At 39.2% G+C, this 24,899-nt stretch overlaps 1 protein-coding gene across 1 annotated transcript in view; it reads right to left on the bottom strand.

Annotated features, from left to right (window-relative positions):
• LOC106149554 (cuticle collagen 40) overlaps positions 1-24,899 on the bottom strand; it is a gene marked incomplete at its 5' end in the record, with an annotated part of 56,431 nt that extends 31,532 nt beyond the window's left edge. Inside the window, 2 exon segments of the mRNA XM_013518719.1 lie at positions 9,584-9,718; positions 24,032-24,899. Of these exon segments, the coding sequence (XP_013374173.1) occupies positions 24,348-24,899 (552 nt within the window).

Here is a 24,899-nt window from a genome sequence, read left to right as displayed (position 1 = left end):
ACTAGAGGAGTGTTTAGCTGCAGCTTCCATTTCACAGCCACTCAAAGTAAAACCAATAACCATAACTGCACCACAAGCAGCTACTTCTGCTGTTATAGTTCAGAAAAACTTTGCTACATCACAGGCTGAGACTTCCACCCTTTATAGAATAGAGTCATCCTTTCTTTCTCCCTTGCAATTGGCACTAAAAGAAGCCACAGGGCAAGAGAATCCCTGGAGGGTTTTCAATATGTTTACCCTGTTGTTGAAGCCCAAGATCCCAATAATCTGGGACAAGTTATACATCTTCATGAAGCTTTAATGTTTCAGACCTTGAAAGAACTAAATCAAGCAACTGCTACCTATCGCCCCACAGCTCCTTTTTACCTTGGGTTTTATAGAGCTCACAGAACAACAGGTTACAGCCCCTAATGATTGCAAAGAAATAGCTAAAGCATGTTTAAGTCCAGGGCATTATTTATTGTGGAAGGGAAATTTTTTTTGAGTTGTACACAGATCAGGCCATTTGCAATGCCACTCAGTGAGGCCATTACAAAAGACATATTAACTTGACTTTGCTACCACAAATAATCAACTTACTTTTGAATTGCAAGCATATGAGCAAATTAAAATATCTGCCTCAAGGGCTTGGAGGTAACTTCCTTCAGAGATCTTCCATTGATCTCCATTCACGAGGGTCCTAACGAAACTTTTCAGGATTTTGTGGCATGCTTATTGCAGACTAGGGGAGGGATTATCAACAATCCAGAGGCTGGCAAGTTAACTGTTCAACAATTGGCCTTTGAAAATTCAAATAAGTGGTGTAAAGAGGCTTTACAAGCCCACAAAAGATGGGTTATGCTGTCTGAGATGACTCAAATTTGTGCAGACACTGGCCCCTTGTATGTATGAGGGGCTGCCTTGGCAGCACCTATCACTCAGGCTATTCATCCACAGCCTAAAGGAAAGGGAAAGAACAAAGTTACTTGTTTCAGCTGTGGAGGTAGGGCACATTTTGTTTAAAATTGCTCCAGTGCACCTGTAGTGGCAACACAACCACTATCTGGCCTTTCAAGAAAACCTTCTAGCATCTGCCCAAAGTGTAGATGAGAATATCATTGGGATAATAAGTGTAAATTCAAGACTGATATGGAGGGCTGAGCTATTCTGGGAAACTTCCAGCAGGGCCTGCCCCAGCCCCACTGAACAGTGGGGCACTTTCTCTAATCACCCATCACAACATGTTTCTGACCTCTAGAGAGCAACAAAAGACAGCAGAGTCTTGGACCTCAGTCCCTCCTCCAGATTCACGCTAACTCCTGAAATGGGACCCCAAGCTATTCCTACTGGAGTCTGTGGGCATTTGCTCCAAGGAACAGTGGGACTCCTATTAGGCCACAGCACTCTCACTTTAAAAGGTCTCCAGGTTTTACCCAGTGTCATCAATGCTGCTTATAAACGGGAGATCAGAGTTTTGGTTCAAACTATTCAATGCATTATTCAAGTCACCTCAGACTCTCATATTGCTCAACTGGTCATTCTTCCTTTGACAAAAATTGGAAAAATCTATAAATAGAAAAAGAAGACCCAAGGGTTTCAGGTCCTCTGGTAATTATTGGGTTCAACAGATTAAACAAGATCATCCTGAGATGACATAGATTATTAAAGGAAAAATATTTTAAAAGCTTTTGGATACAAGTGCAGATGTCTCAGTTATTGCCCAATGCCCTTGGCCTATGGCCTGGCTTTTGGATGTAGCAACTACAGATCTGCAGAGTGTGGGCAATGTTTCTCACCCTAGAAGAAGTGCAAAATTATTAAGCTGGAGGAATGTAGAAGAACACTCTGGATATTTTTCACCTTATGGCCTCTCCCATATACCAGTCAATTTATGGGGTTGTGACGTATTACAGGATATGGGGGCATTTTTTTGGTCAGTCTCAACTCTTTGGTGACTTATCAGATTTTCTCTTCATTCAAGGGCTCAGTAAATACAATCAGGGAAGGAGAGAATCTCTTCCAGTAGTCCTTACAAAGGACCTTTTTGGTATAGGCTATTCACCTTCACATTTTCAGGAAGAGCCTTGATCTCTTCTTGGACCCCATGAATAATGTCTAAGATAACTTGGATATCAGATGACCCTGTTTGGGTTCATCAGTGACCCCCTCACTCAGGAGACGCTTACAGCAGCTCATACGCTGGTTAATGAGCAGATGATGGTGAGGCACTTAGCACCCTCCAATAGCCCTTGGAATACTCCAGTTTTTGTAATAAAACAGAAGTCAGGTAGGTGGAGATTAATACAAGATTTACAGGCTGTTAATCATACCATAGAACCTATGTGAGCACTTCAACCAGGATTGCCCAGTCCTGTAGCTATCCCTTTGCATTTTTCACTCATGGTGATTGATTTAAAAGGCTTTTTTTACAGTCCTCCAATCTCAGGATAAAAAATGTTTTGCCTTTAGTTTATCCTCCATCGACCATTAGGCCCCTATGTGCCATTTCCAGTGGTGTTGTCTGCCACAAGAAATGGCAAACAGATTTACTCTATGTCAAGAGTTTGTAGCTGCAGCCATTTTGTCAGTCTGTCGGGCTCATTCATCTGCTTATCTTATTCATTACATGGATGACATTCTTCTAGTCCATGCATTCTCATCCACTTTGCACAAAATATTTTTCCAATTAGATGACGCCCTTCATAATGCAGGGCTGGTAGTGGCCTCCAAAAAGGTGCAAGCCATAGTGCCTTTCACAAATTTGGATCACCTTATTCAACTGAGACATATTGTGCCCCAAAATGTCCAGGTCCAGGTTAATCATTTGTAAACTTAACTGATTTTCAGACATTACTTGGTGATATTAATGGCTTTGCCCAACTCTTAAGCTAACAACTCATGATTTAGGCCTTCTCTTTGACATTCTCAAGGGAGACTCAGCCCCCAAGTCTTCAAGAGCACTTATGTCAGAGGCTAAAGCTGCCTTGGACAAAGTTAATCTGGTTCTCTCTAATGCTCAAATTTCTAGAGTTCATCCACCTTCACCAATGTTTTTAGTTATTTTCCCAACTCAGCATATGCCCACTAGGGTCCTTTAGCAATCTCAGGGCCCTTTACAGTGGCTACATATGCCACATGCTCCACATAAAACCATTGCTTCCTTTTAAGATGCTGTCACAGGGCTAATCACACATGGATTGACATGTTCTTTTCAGCTCTTTGGTCATGAGGTGCAAAGTACCATTGTTCCCTTTTCTTCTGTTCAACAACAGTGGCTGTGGCAATTTTTATCCTCTTGGCTATCCACATTGGCTAACTTCCCTGGTGTTATTGTCATTATTCTCCACACAAATTAATTCAATTTGCTTCCCTCACACCCTTTGTCTTCCCTTGAAAAATAAGCACAGTTCCCATAGCAGGAAGTGTCTGTTTTCACAGATGGGTCCTCTTCAGGCAGGGGAGTTATGTAATGGACATACTGCTGAGGGGCCTGAGAGTATTCTCTTCCCAAATACAGGATATGGGTTTTTCTTCTGCACAAAAGACTGGATTGCAGGCTGTTACATGGGTCTTGCAAGATCATTCATCCATCCCCATTAACCTCTTTTCAGATAGCACTTGTTTGCGGTGTGGTGCACCACACTGAAACTGCCACTATACACACTAGCCAAGATCTTTTTCACTTATTTCACACTCTCCAATTTGCCATTTTGTCACACTATGTCTCCTGTTTTATTGGTCACTTATGTTCTCATTCCTAATTGCCAGGGGCTGTCACTGAGGGAAACACTGCAACAGACAGATAGCTGACTACCATCACTGTTACTCCCTCATTCAACAGGCTTCTGCCTCCCATGCCACTTTCCATTAAAATGTTTCTACTTTGCACAGAATAGGCTTGACAAATTGTTAAACAATGCTCCTCATGTATAATGCACCTTCTCTCACTCCCTATAGGAGTCAATCCCTGAGGGTTACACCCTAATCATCCCTGGAAAATAGATGTCACTCACATTCATGAATTTGGCACTCTACACTGGGTCCACATTTCAATCTATTCTTCCTCAGGATTTATTTTTGCTTCAGCCCATACTGGTGAAGTGGCTGAACATGTCATTGCCCATTGCCTGGATGCTTTTGGTACCCTTGGCTGCCCATAGGCACTTAAGACTGACAATGGTCTGGCTGATATGAGTGCCACCTTCCAAATATTTTGTAAAACCTTTCACATTTCCCTTACCACAGGAATTCCTTAAAACCCTCAAAATCAAGGAATTGTTGAACATGCTCACCATATGCTCAAAATTCAATTACAAAAACAAAAAGGGAAATCCCTCCGTACAAAATTCATACCTCATAACAGACTTCACTTGGCATTATATACTATTAACTTTTTAAATCCTACCAGCGATGGGACCACAGCAGCAGAAAGACAATTCAATCAGGTAAAGGAAAAGAAGCTAGGAAGGGTCCTCTGGAAATACCCTCATATTGCACAATGGAAGGGACCCAGCCTAGTACTCATATGGGGCCAAGGGCATGCTTGTGTCTTTCTAGAGAATGCTGAATGTTGCCTATCTGGGTGCCACAGCATGCTGTCCAGCTGTATCATGGACCCAGACTGGGGGAAGGAGTTGGTTCCACCTCTCAAGAAGCTGATGCTCAGTCCTGTGGCAGTGATGCCTGGAAGACCATACCTCAACTGAGAGACATGGATGGAGATAGACCTGACCTGGGGGTCAGTTAAAGAAATTGATTCAGGATGCTGAGGAGGTGATAACCAAAAAATGAAATCGAAGGTCTGAGTAGGTGACAAAGTGTATGGAGATAATTGGGATGAAAGCTACATGAAAGAAAAGGAAGCAAAAATTGCCAGTATTTTAAGACAAAATAAAATACAAAAAATAAATATTATTTATAGATAAATGATTTTGTTCCTTCCAAATTGTTCTTGTAAGAGATCTCTGCTAATTGACCTACAAAAAATTCTGACTACTTTATTTATATTTACAAACTTCTAAAATTGTGAAAAGAGGTATTATAATTCAATTTGGCCAAAAATATATTTGAGTGCACTCTAAATTCATAAGAATATCGTCTGGGTATTTGTCTGTTTGTCCAATATGTGAACAGGTGTTTTTAATTTGAGCTCAACAATTTTTTTGTTTCCCTTCTCTTTCACATTTTTGTATTATTTTGTTTATAATTTAATTTGGGTTACAGATTTAAAAAGCATGCTTTCACTTGGGTTGCCAGGTGGTCAAAATGATGTCAAAATTGGTTTCCTCATAGGTTATCAGAATTCGTAAGGTAACTAAATGGGGACCCTCTAGGCTTGGGGAATCATTGGTCAGGGCTCCCTTTGGTGAACAAAGGAGCAGCTGCCTGGGAAAAATTATATCCTAGCCTATGTTCATTAGTGAGAGGCCCCAATTTTCTCCATAGCCCCCTGGGAGACACCCCAATAAATGTTAATAAAAATATATTATTGTGATATGTTTTCAGTGGTTATTGTAAAAAAGTTAAGTTTTCAAGAAGTAAGGCAATAAGGTTTTCTGATTTAAAGATGCTCTGCTACAAAACTTGCAGGGATTTCTAACTGGAGGAATATTCTTCATCATACAGCAAGGTGATCATTGTCAAGCATTAGTGAAAAATGGAGGAATCAGAGATCAGCAGTTAGGCAATAAAGGTATTTCAAAATTATGAAGCAGAGTTCCAAAAGGGAAGGAGTCATGTAGAAAATGAGCTCCACAAATTTGCATGTGGTTCTTTTTGACTGTGTTGAATACTGAAAATTGAGTGAAAGGCAGAAAATATTACAAATCCCAACAAAAGTGGAATAGGAAAGTGAACTGCTGAGCAGCTGCATTCACATAGGGATGGGAAATACTTAGCTTTTTACTGGTTACTAAAAAGGTTAAATTTCTTGAATCTATTCTATCCAACCTACCAAATCTTAAAAGCAATCCTTGATTCACAAGTTTAAGCTGACTGCTAAAACAACATATAGCAGAAATTAAAAGACAAATATCCACACATGAAACACTACAACATTCACAGTATCTTTTATCTATTCAAAAAGCACTGGAAACACCAAGCATCAAGAAAATATTTGCCAATTAAACAAGATAAAAACCAGTAAGTAGGAAGTCAGGTGTGATGGCACACATGTGCAACCTCAGCACTCAGGAGACTGAGACAGGAAGATCAGAGTAAGCTCGAGGCCAGTCTGAACTACAAAACACAAACAAACAAATCTCAGTAAGTAGAAAAAGATAGAGGAATTGAAAAAATAGAAGGAGTAATACATAGATCTGGTAAATGCTTATGTCTTAGTTATTTTTTTCATTGCTGAGACAAAATACCTGACACCTAAAGTTAAAGGAGGAAAGGTTTATTTAGCTCACAGTTTGCAGAGGTTTCAGTCCATAATTGGCTGGCTCCAAGGCAGGGTGTCATGGCTGACAGAGGAGAAACAGTTCATGTTGTACAGAAGGTAGCCAAACAAGCAAGTGGCCAATGATAAATGACAAGACACTTTCTTTCCCTTGTATTTTATCCAGGTTACCTTCTCTTAAGGCAGGTAGCACTCACACCCTTAATCCTAGCACTGCACCATGAATCAATCCCCACATCACATCCTTCATCCCAGCAGAACTATGCCAAACCAATCATGGACTAATTTAGTAATTACACACTCTAGAGCCAGTCACCTCTGAAAAAAAACCCAACTGCGACTGCATGAGGCTATGGGGGACATCTAGACATAAGCAATAATATGCTGTAAGTATGCTTCAAGGTTTAAAGAAAAATAAAAATATAATAAACACAGAAAGAGATAAAGAATTAAATGGAATTTATACAGATGAAAAATGTGAAATAAAACTTGCATTAGCATTAACAGCATATTAGATACTGCCAAAGAAAGAAATCAAAGAAGAATGAATTGAAGTCATCTGTAGGAAAATGGATGTACCTTGAGTCCATAATCCTAAGCAAAATAAGACACAGAAGGTTGAAGATCTTACAGCTTCACTCATACGAGAAACCCAAAGTATAAAGAAAAAGCAAAATGAAAGAAAGGTGATAGGAAACAGGACAGACTTGATAGACTTTGTGGGGATGCAAAGGGGACCTGGATCAGAAGAGGCCAGGAGAAAAGGGAGGAAAAGGGGAAGGAACAAGGATCAACATGTGATATGCATATACATCATACCCTGTCATGAAGGTGTTTGTTATGTATCACAAACAAATTTTAAAAGTCAATAAATTTGAATATGTAACAATAGAAGGTATCTAAATTAAAAGATAAAAAGACAAAATCATTGAGTCTCAAAAAAGTCTGTAGAATAATACCAGGAAGACTAATAGAACATATCTGTTAAGTGCTAAAAAAATGTTTTGAAAAGAGTAAAAAAGTTCCCAAACATGAAGAAAATAATAAAATCTCAATCCAAGAATTCCAGCAAACCACAAGTCCCAAAGTACTGAGGAAGGACAGGTTGGAATCACAGGTTCCATCCCAGCTTGGCCAATTTAGTGACTTAGCAAGATGCTGCCTCAAAACACAAGCAAAAATCAACAACTGCAACACAAGGATAAGGGATATAACTCAGTGCAAAAGCTCTAGGTTAATCACCAGTTCTGGAAAAAGAAGGGAGTAGGGGAGAGGGAGAGAGAGAAAGTTATTCAAGTGGAAAAAATACCAGATAGAAAAATGTATACAGACGTTCCTTATTTAATGACTGAGGTAGGGTCCATTGACTGGATCTTTAAATGGATTCGTTGCTAAATCAGAAACTGTATATAGTATGTGTATTACGGTATTCAGAACAAAGAAATAGTCCAAGGAAACTCCAGCTTTGATAACTCTGCTTTTATGTGCATAGCTCTTAGTGCACTACTGTAATGTATAAGAAGACATAAAGCTACAGTACTGTACCATACAGTATAATCAGCAAAAATTACAGTACTATCCTGTAGAAGAAGCCACCATAAGACTACACTGCTGCCCACATTCCTGTGTCATAAGTGCAAACATGGGTCATAAGTCCAAACAGTCATTAAACAGGTAGGTTATTAAATGAGTAATGTCTGTAGTGGTATTTCCAGAATATGGCACATGTAGATGCAAAAGATCAAACAATGGCAGAAGGGAAATGAAAGCAGCGTGTGTTAAGAGCAATTTATAATGAATGAACTATTAAAATATTATTGAAGCTAGAATGACAAGCTAAACTATAAATTCTGGGGAACTATTAAAATGACAATACCCTCAGAGAAAAAATAGAATACAACTCAATCCAAAGGAGAAAAAAGGCAAAGAAATTTAAGACAGAACAGATGATATAAATAAAAGAATATCAGGATGTATGCTTAAATCTAACCACATTGATGAGTATATTAAAGATAAAATATACAAATTTTATAATTTAAAGGCAGAAATTGTCAAACTGATGCAGATGTGGTGATGCACACCTGTAATCTCAGCACTGAGGAGGCTGAGGCAGGAGGATTTCCATCAATTTGAGGCCAGCCTGAGCTACATAGTGAGTTCAAGGCCAGCCTGAGCTATGTGTTGTCTAGAAAAAGCTCACATTTTTAAAAATTAATGTTATTGGTGCTTTTTGATATAAGTAAGATCACATTCATTATAGAGAATTTGTACCTGCACATAATATATCTTGATTCTTCTTTTATCCCAGTTCCCTTGCCCTCCCTTCAACTCTTCTTGCCTTCCTCATTTACAAAGGCTTTGTTTCCAGTTTTTCCTTCTATTCTCTTTTTCTTTTCCCTTCTTTCCTCCCCTCTCCCCTCCCCTGTCCCGCTTCCCATTGGAAGATTTTCTTCTCACTTCCCAACATCTATTACACATTTTGGTCCTTATTTACCTTTCCGGTTTCTCACATAAGAGAAATGATATGATGTTTATTGATTTTTTTTTGTCTTTTTTTTTTTTTTTTTTTTTTTTTTTTTTTTTTTTTTGAGACAGGGTCTCACTATGCAGTTCCAGCTGGGCTTGAGCTCACTTTGTAGCCCAGGCTGGCCTCGAACTCCCAATGATCCTCCTGCCTCAGCCTCCCGAGTACTGGGTATGCCACCACTCCTGGCTGATGTGATATTTAAACATGTCTAATTTATTTCGCTCAAAGTAAGGTCTCAAGGTGCATCCATTTACCTAGAAATGTCTTCATTTATCCTTCTTTAATATAAATATAAATGGGGTTGAAAACATAAAAATGCCAAAAAGTGTATTATACAAAGATTTAATATATTATACATAATCAACTTTATGCCAAGAATTCAGCATCATAGATGGAATATACACATTTCTGGATGATGCAGTTTACTAAAAATGACTCAAGAACAAGAGCAAATCAGAGTAGTTTTACATCTGTTGTGTTAATTACATCAATTTTTTTAAAACATCAAAGAGAAAATTTCAAGCCCAGATCTATGTACTGGTAAACTCTATCAATCTCTTAAAAGATAAATAATATCAACCTTGAACTCTTTCAGAAAGTAAAGGAGGCGGGAACATATCTAAGATTTGTACATTAAAAACAGAAGAATATTGTGTGGTCATAGGTCAAAAACTTACTGTTGTTGCCAGTGATCCCTATAGTTATATGAAACACCAGTGCCATCCAAACTCCAAGCTGGCTTTTTGAGAAACAGAAACTAATAGGTTGATTTTAAAATTTCTATGAAAAGGCAAGATTTATACCAGTGAACTCTGAAAAGGAAGAACAAAGAGAATTAATAGTATCGCATTTCAAGACTTACTGTAAAAGATGCAATTATCAAGTTAGTGTGATATTGGTGCAAAAACCAGCATACAGACCAGTGAAACAGAAGATGGTCCAGAAATAGAACTCACAAAGATGGTCATTTGATTTTTAAACATCATGGTAAAAGATATAAAACTTGGGCCTGGGGAGCTGCTCAGTTGTAAAACACCTGCCTAGCATGTGCAAGGCCCTAGGTTAGACCTCTAGCACAATCAGTCAATCTTAAAATTTACCATTTTCATTACTTTAAGTGTGCAGTTCAGTGGCACTGAGCATATTCATATTATTGTGTAGCCATCACCACCACCCATCTCCAGAACGTGTTCTTCATCTCAAGCTGAAACTCTTTACCCACTAAGTATTAACTTCAAGTTTTCTTCCTGTACACCACTGACAACTACTGTTCTACTTTCTAGCTCCAGGGATTTGACTGCCTTAAGTGTCTCATAGTAGTGGAATCACACAGTATTTGTCCTTTTGTGATTGGCTTAGTTTTGTCAATTTAATTTATTCATGACTCATTCATGTCATACCCTGCACCAGAATTTCTCTCTTTTCTGGGCTGCGGAGTATTCCACAGTGTGTACATACCACCTTCTATTTGTTAACTCATTCACTGATGGACATTTGATTTGCTACCATGTTTTGGATACTGGGAACGATGCTGTTATGAACATGGGTACACAAATATCTTTTTAAATCTTTGATTTTAATCCTTTGGGGAATGTACCCAAAAATTGAACTGCTAATCTAATCATATCCTAATCTTACATATAATTTTTTGAATCACCACCATACAGCTTTAAGAGTGTCTACACTATTTTACTCTCTCACTAGTAATGCATAAGAGTTATGATTTTTCCACAACTTTACCAACATTTGTCATTTTCTGGTTTGCTTTGGTATGCTTTTAAAAATAATTACAGGCAAGCTGAGTGTGATGGTGCACGCCTGTAATCCCAACACTTGGGAGGCTGAGGCAGGAGGATTGTTGCAAGTTTGAGATCAGCCTGGACTACAAACTGAGCTCAAGGCCAGCCTGAACTGCATAGTGAGATCCTGCCTCAAAAAGACTAAAATAATAATAATAATAATAATAATAATAATAATAATAGACAAAATGTGTTAGGCAGCTTTCTGTTATTGTAACAAATAGCTGAGATAAATGAATTTTTAAAGAAGGATGCATCTTTGGCTCATGGTCTTGAAGTTTCAGCCCATGATCACTTGCCTGGTTACTTTGGGCTTGTACATCATGACAGAAGTATTTAGTGAAGGCCTGTTCAACCCATGTTGACCAGGAAGCAGGACCAACCATGGCCAATCATGAGGGACCCAATAATCCCTTCAAGGGCATGCCCCTATTGATCCCACTTGCTTCCACTAGGCCTCACCACCTACAGGTTCCATTACCTCCTAACTGGGGACTAAGTCTTTAACACATCAGCATTGGGGGAACACTTATCCAACTATAGCATAGTCCAGCGAGGGTGAAATGGTATCTTCTTGTGATTTTATGCTGTTGATTTTGACAAATGTACCATGGTAATTCAATGAGGAAATATTGACTTTTTTTTTTTTACAAATAGTGCTGATACCTACTGAGGAAAAGTAAAAGCCAAGCCTCACTCATGGGTAAAAAAACTTTTATTACTTTGGAGGAAGAAAATATTTTTTCTGGTAAGTCAGCAAAACCACAGCCATAAAAGAAAAAAATGGTGCACTGGACTTTAAACTTTTGTTTTCAAAGACACTGCTCAAAAATATAAATTATAAACAAAACACAAGGAGAGCATAGCTATGACCCATAGATGTGACAAGGAATTTGTAACCAGGGTATATAATGAGTTCTTACATGTCAATAATGAACAAACACCCCAATTTGAAAAAGGACAAATTATTTGAATAAAGGTTTCACAATAAAAGATGCACAAATGCTCAGTAATGACATGAAAGATGCTTAATATCTTTATTCATCAAGGAAATGCAAATTAAGCCACAATGAGATACTATATCACATACATTAGAAGAGTTAAAATTTCAATGTTGACAACATCAAGGGTAGACAAGAGTGTTAGATACTTGGAACCTCTTACACCGCTGGTGAGAATGCACAGCCACATTGGAAATCTGTTGTGGACTTTTAAAAATAGTTAAATTCATTAGGTTTCACAAATTCCAGGAGAAACAAAAACACACCTCTGTAAGCACTTGTACATACTTACAGATTACTCATAATAATCAGAAGTTAAAACAACTTAAATGTCCATCAACAGGCAGATAAATAATTGCATGTACTGGAATATATTCAATAATAAGGAATAAACCAATGTGAGAACACAATGAACTAATGGTGTGAATGCACCACAATATGCGTGAATCTCAAATCACTATAGTGCAAGAAAGAAAACACACAGAAAAGACTGCATGTGTGGTTCCATTTATGAGAAACACACATAATCTGTAGTGACAAAAGACAAACCAGTAGTTGCCTGGGAAGAAGTAACTAGGAAAATGTTTTAGGTGACATCAAAAATTATGCTGGTGCTTACATGGTTGATTCATTTGTTAATATATTCATCTAAGTTTAATCTTAAAAAAAGGCACATTTTTTTCCTTTGGGATTTTTTGTTACTATTGTTTGTTTGGTTAGTTTTTGTAGTACTGAGGACTGAACTCAGGACTTTCACACTGAGCTTCAACCCCAGTCCCTTTTTATTTCTTTTATTTTGAGAAAGATTCTCACATAATTGCTCAAATTGGCCTTGAATTTGGAATTTTCCTGCATATAATATCTCGTTGTGGTTTAATTTGCATTTTCTTGATGAATAAAGATATTAAGCATCTTTCAGGTCATTACAGAGCATTCATACATCTTTGGCCTCCTGAGTACCTGGGATTAGAAGAATGAACCATTACTATACTTGGTAGATATTGATATTAATATATACCAAAACTTATATTTGTTTAAGATGCTTCTCCTGGCACCTCTTCTTCCTCTTCCTTCTCCTCCTTCTTATTCTTCTTCTTTCCTTTCTTTTTTTCCTTGTTGTAGTAGTACTGGGAATTGAGTCAGGGGCTCATTGCAAATGCTCTTTTAATGATCTACATTTCCACCCCTAGTCTTGTTTCACATGGATTCTACATCTCTCAACAAAATTGATTTTAAAAATCTTATACCTCATCTCCATTCTACAGGGTAATTTTTAAAGAGAGAAAAGATGAAAAAGGAAAAATTAAAGATGCTGAAGGAAACTGAATAGTTCAAAAATTGAAAACAGTTCTCAAATTCTTCAGTGTGGTGGCCTTATACCTTCTGAGGGGGCTATTTATTTCTTATGTTATGCAATATGTCATTTTATTCTATCCCACATTCAAATTTGAAATAAAAGTAGGCTGAAGATATTTTATTAAAAAGGCCAAATTTTTTGCTGTTTCATATCATATGGCTCAGGAATTTTAATTCCTACTTATGTTGCTTTTTGAACTTTAGAAATATTGAAATCTGAAAATTGCCTGTACTGATTAAATTTTTTCAACATTGTTTAATATTATGTTTTCTTTTTATCCTAGGAGAATGTGAAGGAAAGTAAAATACTCACTGATTTATCCAAATTTAGTATCTTCCATGTATCAGGTACAGGCAATACTGCAGTTTTGTAAATACAATAGAATTTTGTCTTCTTACTAGTGAAAATCTTTTCATGTGCCTTATTTTTTTATTTATTTATTAAGTTTACTCATCAGAACATCTGATATAACTGCATTTCTCTATTAAAATAAATTACCCCCTTTAAAAAAACCTATATACATAAATATTGAAGGGGAAAGTTTTCTTTACATCCATTATAGAATCTTGCTATAGTTTTAGCTGGCTTTTCCTTATGAAAAAAAAAAAAAAACTGCTATGTTTTAAAAACTTGCTTTGATAAAGAATGAAAAACAGCCCTGCTATGAAAAACAAGGACTTGCTAAGGGTACTATAGAAAATAAATAACTGGCCTTTGTTTATTGGTGGCTAAATCTATTCTGCGGTTTGAAAGGGCTGAGAACATATTGCTTCCCTCAGATTCTCAGTAAGAAATGTTTTCATCAATTAGCTTCTTTGCTAAGAACAGTTTTTCCAGTGCTGTTTTACAAATGAAATAATATATAGAAGAGGCTGTCCAAATTACACTTCCTGGGCTTTCTCCTTTAACGTCTTAGAGTAGAATAATTATAGGATGCCAGTTCAGAAGCATGGTAGAAAACAAAAAAAGTCATGTTTCAAGCAAAAAATTTATTTGCAGAAAAATCTACCACAAGTAGCTATCCCATTAAATGAAAGGAACATCACACATAAATCATTCTAGTCCTCATTATACCTTTGTCCAATATTTGCATCCCAGGATAATAGCAGGGAGAGAAACAGTAAGAAATAGCAAATAGAGTGTTGTTTTAAAAGGCTCAGAACTGCAAGAACACACCATTCCACCCACCCACCGCTATTCCCTGGCTTCAGTTGTACCGTCTTTTCCACATTAGTATTTGATGAGGGACTACAGGAATTCCTATCTGCCAGTCACTACCTTAGGAGCTGTTGCTCTCAACAGGTACAAAAGTAGAACTCTGTCACAGTTCTTTTTGTAAACAGCTGCTCCCCGGTTAAGGTAAGGGTAAGGTCCCAGGAGCAAGGAAAGGAAGACAGGATATAAACAGTAATAGAGAGTAAAGGCAAATCTTGAACAGAGAAAGAGGGAAGGAAGGTTTATACAAATAGACAACAAACATCATGAAAATGACTGAAGGGGGATAGTAAAGTGACAAATACATTTGTTAAATCATTTCAAAAGAAAACAAAAATTTAGAGTGAGGCCATGCAATATTTCATTTTAAACACTAGTTAAGCTAGGCCTAGAAATTATTTTAGTCTGACTGCTGCATTTTACAGTAAAGACGGGGTCAACAATATTAAATGCTTTGTCTAAGACCCAGGAAGCGAGAAAGGCAAGGCTGGAAACAAGCAGGACTCTTGACTGAGCTCAGTGCTCTTCCACCAACTATACTCAGTACAATTTTTCACTTTTAGAATACAAAAGTGATAATTAGGAGGTTGCAACTCAATTTCAAGAACATAAAAAGTTGCAGTGTACTCATCAAAGACTAAGTATAAAATATATAAAGCTTTCATCTCAAAAGTCAAATAATACTGTGGAGTAGCAGTGGTGATAAAGTAGTCATTTATAAATGTAAGGGAAAATCTTGATATAATTGCATCATTGTACTTCCTACGTTTAATCTCTACAAATATGCATAACTTACATTAACTTCAGAAAATTTAGTCACTTGCCTACATACACACAAACATAAAACACACACAGAGCAAACACAGTGAATTAGGGAAATCAATGAGATTAAATGGAAAGTCTTAAATTGGGAGTTATTTGGCCAGCCATAGTGCCAATTTATAATCCTTAAAGTTCTTTCTAGCCCTAAAATTTTATGTCTAGAAAGTTGGTAATTGAAAAAATGGGTTAAAATATTACTTTGAAGTGTATTCAACCAATGAAATTATGACACAATGTACCACCTGAAAGTCCATGAGAAAAGTTTCTAGCTAGTTCAATAAAAGGAGGACCTGCCTGGCAAGTGCAAGGTCCTGAGTTTGATTCCCAGTACCAAAAGAAAAAGGGGGGGGGAGGAAATTTATAAGAAGTTGATAAAATGCTGATGACTATGTTATGGTATTTCAAGTTATTTTAGTTAATAAAAAATTTTACTTCAAGTGAAGAACAAAGAGAAAAAAAGTTGATATAAAGTAGAAATGGGAGGCATTTTCTAAGACAAATTCAGAAATGCAGACACATACTCATACTAAAAGTTCAGAGGTTTACACAGTTTTTACATTTTTAAGTTAATAATTAATGCTCATGAGAAATAGGGAAGCACATAAAGTCTTTTTCATAGCTGAGCCAGTGGCAATGGAAAAAACAAGGCCACACAAGAAATCATTAAAGATGTAGGATCTTAAAATCAGGATTTCTATTGAGCATAAAGTGCATTAATTTTGTGCAGGTAGATTTTTGCCTTTTATCAAATTGGCTCCTTTATAGCAATTTCTTTGGCTTTCTGTTGTACTGTTATTATTTAGGTCTCACTTTCACAATATTTGGATGAGCCCAAAGAAAAGATGGCCCTTCTCAATCACACTGGAGACATGAAGACCTGCCCTCGGTTGGGGCCACTCCAATGCCGTGTGCCGCTGATGACTTCGGAGATTCGAAGGTGACATATTGGAGGTGAACAAGCTAAGTGTTCTTCATGAGAAAGAAGACTGAAAGAATAGGATTGGAATGTAATTTTTCAAAGATTATTTCTAGTATCAGCAGTAAAAGAAGGTGGAAACTAAAAACAAAACAAACAAAAATACCAGGAAAAGAATGGACATTTTATCTAAAGATATTCTACTAAAACTCAGGTCTCCAAATGTACTTGATCACATAGCTCTATTACTAAACATTTTTGAGCAAGTTTCCAAAATTACTTTAAAAAACTATTCAGAAGTAATATTGTCATATTATACAAGTTGTAAAACACAAAAATCTCTATACTTGAAAGAGATCTATAATATTGATAGTGTTGAGAGTTTTAATAGACTGTAGTGACAGTTATGTGAAGGAAAGTAGTTACCTTGAAAATCTAGGTATAATACCATGCAATTAGAAGGATTCTAAGCCTAAGGTTAGTTAATTCCTATTCTTGACTTTAATGGATATAATAGTTATGATACCACAAACAGATACAGAAGAAGTACAGAATTGGTTTTATGGGGGCTGGGGATTTAGCTCAGGAGCACAGTGCCTGCCTGGCAAGTGCAAGGTTGTGAGTTCGATTCCCGGTACCGGGAAAAAAAAATTGGTTTTATGTATCCCATTAAGATTCTCAAATTTCAATTCTATCTACCAGTCATGCAATGGAAGGATTTTTTTTTTTTTTTTAATGTGGGTACTGGGAATCGAACTCATGACTTTGTGCTTTGCCTAGCAGGCACTTGTACCACTGAGCTATATCCCCCGCCCCTTGTGCAATGGTTGGAATTTAGTCTCTTTCTCTAGTACATTTCTGACTCCCCTGATGTCAATTGTTTTGCTTTGAAATTTGCCATTGTTATGTTGTACTGGGGAATGAACCAAAGGCCTTCACACTGAGTTATATTTCAGCCCTTTTTCATTTGTTATATTGAGACAGAGCTTCACTATGTTGCTAAATTTCCTATGCTGAGATTATAGGCGTGTACAACCATGCCTCGTGTGGTAGATTGAGAATTGCTGGTCAACTTGTAATACGCAGCTGAACTGAACCAGCATGGTGCTGGGTGTGGGAGGACCACCTGAGGATTATTGCTGGCTGCACAAGACGCAGAACTGGAGAAAAAGTAGTGAGGCTGTTGGGAGCTGGTACTAGCTGTTTGGGAAGCTGTTAGGGAGCTGCTGGTTCTCTTGGGCTATTCTGCTGGAGGACTTTGTCATGCTGGCTTTCCTGATGAACTCAGCTGTTCTCATTGGAGGAGGAGCTCAGGACCTCACTGTCACTGAGAATGGCTTCAGTTAAGTTTGGAGGAGCTCTGGTCCTCATTCTGAGCATTGCTTTCTGGCTCTGGAGGGGAAAGATGGTGCACTTCTCAGTCTTCTAGAAAAGATTGTTTCGTGGCTTTCATAATGGGAACATGGCTTTCCTCACTGTCAGTTGAACTTGGGACCTCACTGTTCTTGAGGATGGCTATGGTACTTTTTAGGGGAGCTCTGGTTCTTACTTTAGTGTTGCTTCTTGACTCCAGTGCAGGTCCCTCAGCCTGCTAGCACAGATCCTTCATCCCACTGGTGCAGACTTTCTAGCTTCCACCACTGACCTTTGGGCCTTCCTAGTGCAGATCCGTGAAACAGGCCTGCACGAGACATAGTCATGGCCTCTAGGCCTCCAGTTGGACTCGTGTGAGGCATTGTCATGGGCTTTAGGTCTTCAGCTGGATTCATGCAGAACATTATCATGGGATCCAGGCCCTCAGCTGGATTGTTTGGTCTTTAGTGTATGAACAGATTTCCTGCACTCTCTTTTTGTGTGATTCTTTGGGTGACTATTATAAATAATCTTATAAAACATGTGTCCTGTATTATATTGTTCCCCTTACAAGACCCCAAACTGTAACACCTGACTACTATGCAATTTTTTTTAAATGTTTCATAAGTGAGGTCTAAACTCAGTGAAATATCGCTTTAAAGATTTTCAGTCATGACAGAAAATTACTTTCAAATTTATTAAGTGTTCACAGATGAGAGCTTTAAGATGTTTGTAATTTTTTAAAGTCTTTATTCATAATAGCTTTGTTGAGGCATAATTTATATTTCATAAAATATATCCATTCAACTAGTATAAGTATCCTTTTCTTGCCCTCAACTTCAAGGAGAACTAAGCATTGAGGGAGAGAGAACTCTGAGAAGTGAGAAGTGGGAAGAATACATGTCCCACATTAAATAAAGGTCTTTCCTCCAATTTGGATTAGCAATATTTGGTACTTGATAGATAATTCACTTTCTGGTCTTTGCTTGTTAGAAATACATGTAGCTATCATCCTTCATACTGCAATAAGATGGTCATAATAAAATATATATTTTCTTTTATTATAAAATATTTGTATAGGGGCTGGGGATATAGCTCAGTGGCATAAGTGCCTGCCTGGCAAGTGCAAAGTCGTGTGTTCAATCCCCAGTACCACCAAAAAAAAAAAAAAAAAAAAAAAAAAAAAAAAAATTGTACAGTATATTAGTAAAAGCTTCTGGATGTAAAGAAATAAAAATTTACTAAAGGAGAACCAGGAAAAGAATGAGGTAGGGCCGATGCAAAGAAACAGAAATCTCATGGACCAACTGGGGAGAAAAACTTTATTTAAGCATGAGTTCTGGGGGAGAACAGTGTGGGTAAGGAGAAGTACTTTCCCTCCACCCAGACTCAGTGTTGAGGATCTAAACAAAGTTTACAAGACAAGAGAAAATGATGGATTTCATTAAGTATACAGATGTTCACAAAGTGGTGTGATTCAAGGAGGCAGTTGAAATATGTGCTTATACACCATTTTAACAAAGGCGATAAAGTGTGGAGATAAGGTTTAAGCAAAGGAAAACCTGCTTAAGGGTTTCCTTGCAAGGGGGTGATGGAAAAGTGACTCAGAAATTAAGGTAATGGGGGCTGTTTAGTAAGGTATTATGGTTTGTATATGGATATCCCCCCAAAGCCTCATGCAATCATGGGGAGCAGGCTTTCCAGAAGGGGTTTGTCTTAGTAACTTTTCTCTCCTTGCTGAGACAAAATACCTGATGCCCAGAATTAAGGAAGAAAAGGTTTATTTAGCTCATAGTTTTTGGAAGTTTCAGTCTATAATCAGCTGGCTCCAAGAAAAAGTGGCACATAGCAGAGGGCAACAGTTCATGGCAGCAGAAAACAGCAAAAGTAACAAGAGAACAGGTGGAGGAGTAGCAGCAAGTGGCCTCTTTCACTCCCTTACATTGTATGCAAACTACCCACCCCTGGGCAGGTGTAGCAGTCACACCCATGAATTAATCATAAACTCTAGAAGCCCACCCCATAACTGCATGAGGCCTTGGGGGGACACCCAGACACAACCCATAACAGGGCTGAATCTAGAATTTGTGATTGGTTCACTGTCTAGCGCTGGGACTGGCCACGTAAGTGCTACGGTAGCCTGCCGACAATAAAGGGATGAAAGAGGCTTGCTCTCCCCTTTTTGCTCCTGTTGCTTTTGCTGTCTTCTACCGTGAGCTGTTGGTCCTCTGCCATGTGCCACTCTGCCAAGTTGAGCCAGTTTATTATGGACTGAAATCTCTATAAACTGTGAGCTAAATAAATCTTTCCCTCTTTAACTTTGAGTGTCGAATATTTTGTTCCAGCAATGAGAAAAGCAACTAAGACAGTTAGTTATGCTCATAAGAGCCCTCTCGGGTGATAAGTGTATGGAGTATGCAGTTCTTTTCCTGATACTAGAGAGGGAGACACATTTACCAGTGAAAACGTGTTATATCCGTAGTCTTCCTTTCTACAGTTTCAGTTATCCTATTTATTTATCACATTTTTCAGACAGGGTCTTGCTGAACTGTCCAGGTTGGGTGCAAACTTGTGGTCCTGCTGCTTCAGTCTTCCAGAGTGCTGGGATTATAGGTGTGCACCACCACACTTAGCTGGCTATTGTAATTTTAAAAGGGAAATGTACGCCATGCTTTCCTTAGGCAAAAAGGAGGGGAAGTAAAAGATCCTTCCCTCTATTTGTGCTTTCTCAATTGCTGTCAGGCAAACTAATCCTTACATACAAGTATATTTTGAGGCAGCAAATTGTGGTTTCCCTTCTTCAGTAGAAACCCAGAAAACAACCGGACAAGGTAGTTCACTTGTGCTTTCAATTCAAGTCCCTGGAAGAATCTGATGGTCACCATTACAGATTATGGGCTAACAGCTAACTAATGGGTCGGCTACCTGTGAGTCAGGTCCCCACAGGGTTGAGGCTGTGCCCAGGAAACACAATTGTGAAGTAGACAGGGCTGCCTTCTTTAAGGGCTGTTTATACAGACTCTAGGAAAAATGTCCTTTATACACACCAAGCGTCTATTACAAATACTAAATGTTTGATGGCTTTCTGATTTAATGATGTTAAATTGTCATGATCCTACATGTTCTAAGACAGAGCAAAACAGATGCTTCATAATGAGTTTCAATTACTTTGCTTAATACACAGAGTTCTGCAGTCTTCACTGTGAACGTGCCAAAGTACACAGTCCCAGGTCTTCTCACACAGATCCCCTCTCCTAATCTGATAGCAATCAGATTGAGCCTTCCTTCTCTTGCTGGAGGCAGTGTGGCAAAATCTCTACTGTACTCTGCCATACTTTACCTCATTTCTCTACATTGACTGTTTAATCTCATCTTTTTTCAAATTACCTCCCAACATTACTGTTTCCAATGTTTCCACTGTTGGAAGTCAAATGTTTCCAAGAACAACAACAACAACAAAAAGCAACGAATACTGGCTCTTCTTACTGTGGGAGGTATTGTAAGGCACTGCGGGGACACCGTCCTGGCCTTGGCGTGGATCTTATCCTCTAGAGGAGGAAGTCCACATGGATAATTACATCAGGAGACAGAGTATCAAGTGCCTCAATAATATACTATAGCAGAAAGAAGTCAGCCTTTCAGAGTAGTCAGGGCCAGGAAACCTTCAGAAAAACCTTCCAGGTAACAATTGACCAGGTCTTTAAGAGAAGGGGTTGCATATTCAGAGAATGGGGCCTAGCTCAGGGTCCAGGCAATCTGCAAACCTGAGTGGACTATTACTGTTGAGCCCTAGTAACCCTCCTCCAGGCCCAGCTTACTCCACTGCTCTCTTTCCCTCATTTGCCACCTGCCTCTGTTTCACCATTCCTCTAACCAGTGTGTTTTTTGGAGGTCTTGTCTTCACTGCTTGAACCTCCTCCATAGACACCCAAAGATGAGAAGAAAGAGTTTTCCTGCTTCCCTCTATTCCAGTGGCGGTGAGCCTCTGGCACGCATGCCACAGTGAGCTGTTTGTATCATTGAAAACTCTAAAAGGTTTGCCATCGCTGCTTTATTGCCTCTGCACCTGGTACACTTTTCCCAAGGAATATATCACTAATGGTGATGCACTAATATGAAAATAACAAACGTTGGAAAGTTACAAAGTTTTCATAATCTTTGAAAGGTTCAGGTTGACTTATTTCTGCCTGGTAGGTGAAAAGAACCTTGCATTTTTCGCTGTTTTGTTCCTGAGTTGGGTCACCCAACTTCTTCAATCCTTTTAACCTTATCCCAGGTGCTGCAATCAGCCTGAGGTCCCTCTCCGAACCACTCCTCTCAGCACTTAAACCCACCACATGGTATGGGTAGCCGGTTTAAAAATGTCACTTGCATTTCTATGGCTCCTTGGGCTGGGTGACATTGTTTTCTTTCTCTTCACTGGCAATCTGGAATTGGGGCATTGCCACTTGTAAGCAAAGGATATTTTTGTTTGAGTTAACTAAATTGGCAAAACGAGTTGAAATTTTGAGGAGAAAGAGTACCATCTTTAGAATCACTGCAGTTGTTAGGCAAACATGATAACCACTACACTAGGGAATCATTTCGGTTGTATTCAAGGGCCACAACACCGAGGGTGAAAAAGTAGACACCTCAAGAAATCCCTTTCATAGTATTTCACTGTGAAAGGAAACAAGGACATGAAGGTAGGGTGAGAGGAAGTGGTTTATAAAAGGCTAGTTATTTGGAAGGCTCAGGAAAAATCTTTGGAGGAAAGGGTGTAAAACAATCCCAGAAAAACTATAATTAGTAGAGCAAAACCCTGTTTGAGAGAGTATGGCACAGGTTTAGAAGCACAAGTGAGGTCTGAAAGTAAAAGAGAAAGGTGGACAAATAGATAGGGTGCTTGAGGCCAGAGACACCCTCATCCTCTCAGTCAAGGCTGAAGATGATGATGATGTTGGAAAACTGAGACTCAGATTTAGGAAAGCTAAATTGAGGCACCTCATGCTGGATCCCCTTGGTCAAGAATGAGGCAAGATTATATGAAAAACTGCAGGAAGCCCAAGTACAGTGAGGGCTTGAGGAGAGAAGAAATGAGACCGATTCGGGAGAATGTGCCTGGATATTTCTATCACCCTCCTCATGAGAAAGGGAATTTAGAGAATCAGTGAAGACCCAGGCAAGTCTGGGTAGCACCAACTTTTAGTGGGAGTGAGTGGTTTCTTAGCCTTATCTAGCCATGCTTAGCAAAGTAATAGCAAGTCCAAAAGAAAGCTTTCAGCTTTGTATAACAAGAAAAAAATTAATGTTGAGTAGCAACTTATTTTAGGAAACATTATTCATGAGAGATTTTAGTAATACTTTAACCATTACAAACATGAAATACCCAATCTCAAAATTCTAGCCAAATGCGTTCTGAAAAATACAAAAAGATTACTCAAACAACAAGAAAATTAGCTGTTTTCTTCTTTCTATGGTAGTCAATGACAAGAAAAGAGGAAATACCCATTTTCTTTTCCTTTTAAGTAGATAAATCTTCCATTCATGAGATTTTATTGAAAAATTTAAAAATTAAAATCAGTGGTATCTTGATACAACATTAAAATGTTTTATCTATAAAAATTTACATTTCACCTTTTCTATTCACCTATAAACACATATCAAAAAAGCCCAAATCAGTCAAAAGCACCTTATTACCATTAAGGTAAGTCATGAGACAGCATTTCTTAACCCTTGCTGCGCCCTTCCTAATTCTAAAAATATTTAGGGAGTTCAAATGTTCACCTGTTTTGCTCCATAGCCCAATCCTACAAAGTGATTGTCAAGTAATTTAAATTGTTTTCTTAAACTAGCATATTAACATTTATCTAAGGTTATCTCTTTGTGATTCTCAGTCACAGTAATATAAAAACCAGTAGTAAAGTGTATCATCTAACCTAAAATTCAGAACAGTAATTAAACATATGTAGCTTGCAAATATTGTTTCCCTCAACAAAATATTTATAAATTCCACCATCCTATCAGCTTTATCATACAATATGGTTTTCTATTTCTTTCAACTGAAAAGTTTAGCACAAAAATAGCAAAACCCTATTTCCCTTTTTCTCCAGTGACATCATCAGAAGCTATGAAGACTGGACTCTGGCAGCTTTATCATTTTCCATCCTGTAACTTAAGGAAAGAGCATGCACCGCCAAGCTCACAGTGCAGAAAGCATACACAGGGGTGTTTAATAGATATGTGTCCATGTAGGGGGCTTAAAGCTTTGTCTGGGGAAGCAGGGAACACATTACATCATGTGTTGATCTTTGGCAATGATCATACAATCCATAAACCTGCTCCCTTACAAAAACATCACCCATGGCTGGGCGTGGTGGTGCATACCTGTAATCCCAGCACTCAGGAGGCAGCGAGTTTGAGGCCAGCCTGGGCTACAAAGTGAGTTCAAGGTCAGCCTGAATTGCACAGTGAAAGTGTCTCAAAAAGACAAAAACAAAACAAAGCTCATCATGCAAAGAAAACCCTTACTGAGTCTTCTTTGGGAAGGCAAAATGGGTTGAAGACCCCAAAATCTGAAACAAGATCAGAGGAAGAGTGGTGAGAAAAATAAGCATAGGAGAACTCAAGTGTCCATGTGATACAGGAGGTGAAAGCGATTAAAAGGATAGGTGCAAACTCACCTGGAGAAGCAGAAGGGGCACCGGAGTCAAAGGTCAAAGGTCAAAGGCTCACGGGCACCCCAGACGCTGGAAAACTGAAACGCCCACTCTTGGGCTCTTACTGTCAAGGATAAATCTGGGGGTTCGACTGTTCCTGCCTTTGAAGCCAGGGACAGACCATGCACAGTTGGGTTGACAGTAAGGCAAACAAACCTGCCCCAGATTTCAGAGCCAGCGCTCAGGGATCCCCTAGTAGTCCTTTCTCCCACCTCCTCCAGCGCTGGAGGGCAGACACACCTTCATCTTCACTCCCCACCTTGTCCAGGCCTTCTCACGCTTAACAGCATCGGTCTCTATGGCGACCTGAAACCGCAGTTCCCATTGGCCCGTTCAATGTGAGGGCCGGGCCAATGGGGAGGGCCAGCTTTCTCCTGGCGACCAATGGGGCTGGCGGGAAGCTTGTCCGGAGACGGCGGCGTGCTGACGTTCCCGGGAGCCTGGGGCTGGACGGGCAGGCGGGCTGGCGGCTGAGAGGGCGACGGCGGCGGCCTGTGGGCAGTAGAGGGGGCTCCGGGTCTGAGTCCGTGTCGACGCCTGCCGCGGAGGCGGCACCATGGGCACGGGGTAGAGGTGCAAGTTGGCCGCCGCCGCCGGGGGTGGTGGGAGCCGCTCCCCGGGGCAGGGGGCGGGCGGGCGGAGGGGCGGGCAGCCGCGCGACCGCCGCACTTTTTTGATTTTCTCTGCTGCCGCAGCGGCGACCCCACGGCGGCGCGGATGTCCCTGATCCCGGGAGCGACGACGGCCGCCGCCTAACCTGGAAAGTAAGTGTGCGGGCTCGCGAGTGCGCGGGGACTCCTGCGTCAGCCCCGGCCGGGCCCCCCGCCCAGGC

The sequence above is a fragment of the Chinchilla lanigera genome, unplaced genomic scaffold (genome assembly GCF_000276665.1).
Source record: "Chinchilla lanigera isolate Chin_1 unplaced genomic scaffold, ChiLan1.0 scaffold00048, whole genome shotgun sequence".
NCBI classification, from domain to species: Eukaryota; Metazoa; Chordata; class Mammalia; order Rodentia; family Chinchillidae; genus Chinchilla; species Chinchilla lanigera.
The sequence above is the reverse complement of the archived record's forward strand: the minus strand, read 5'-3'. Positions and strand labels throughout refer to the sequence as shown.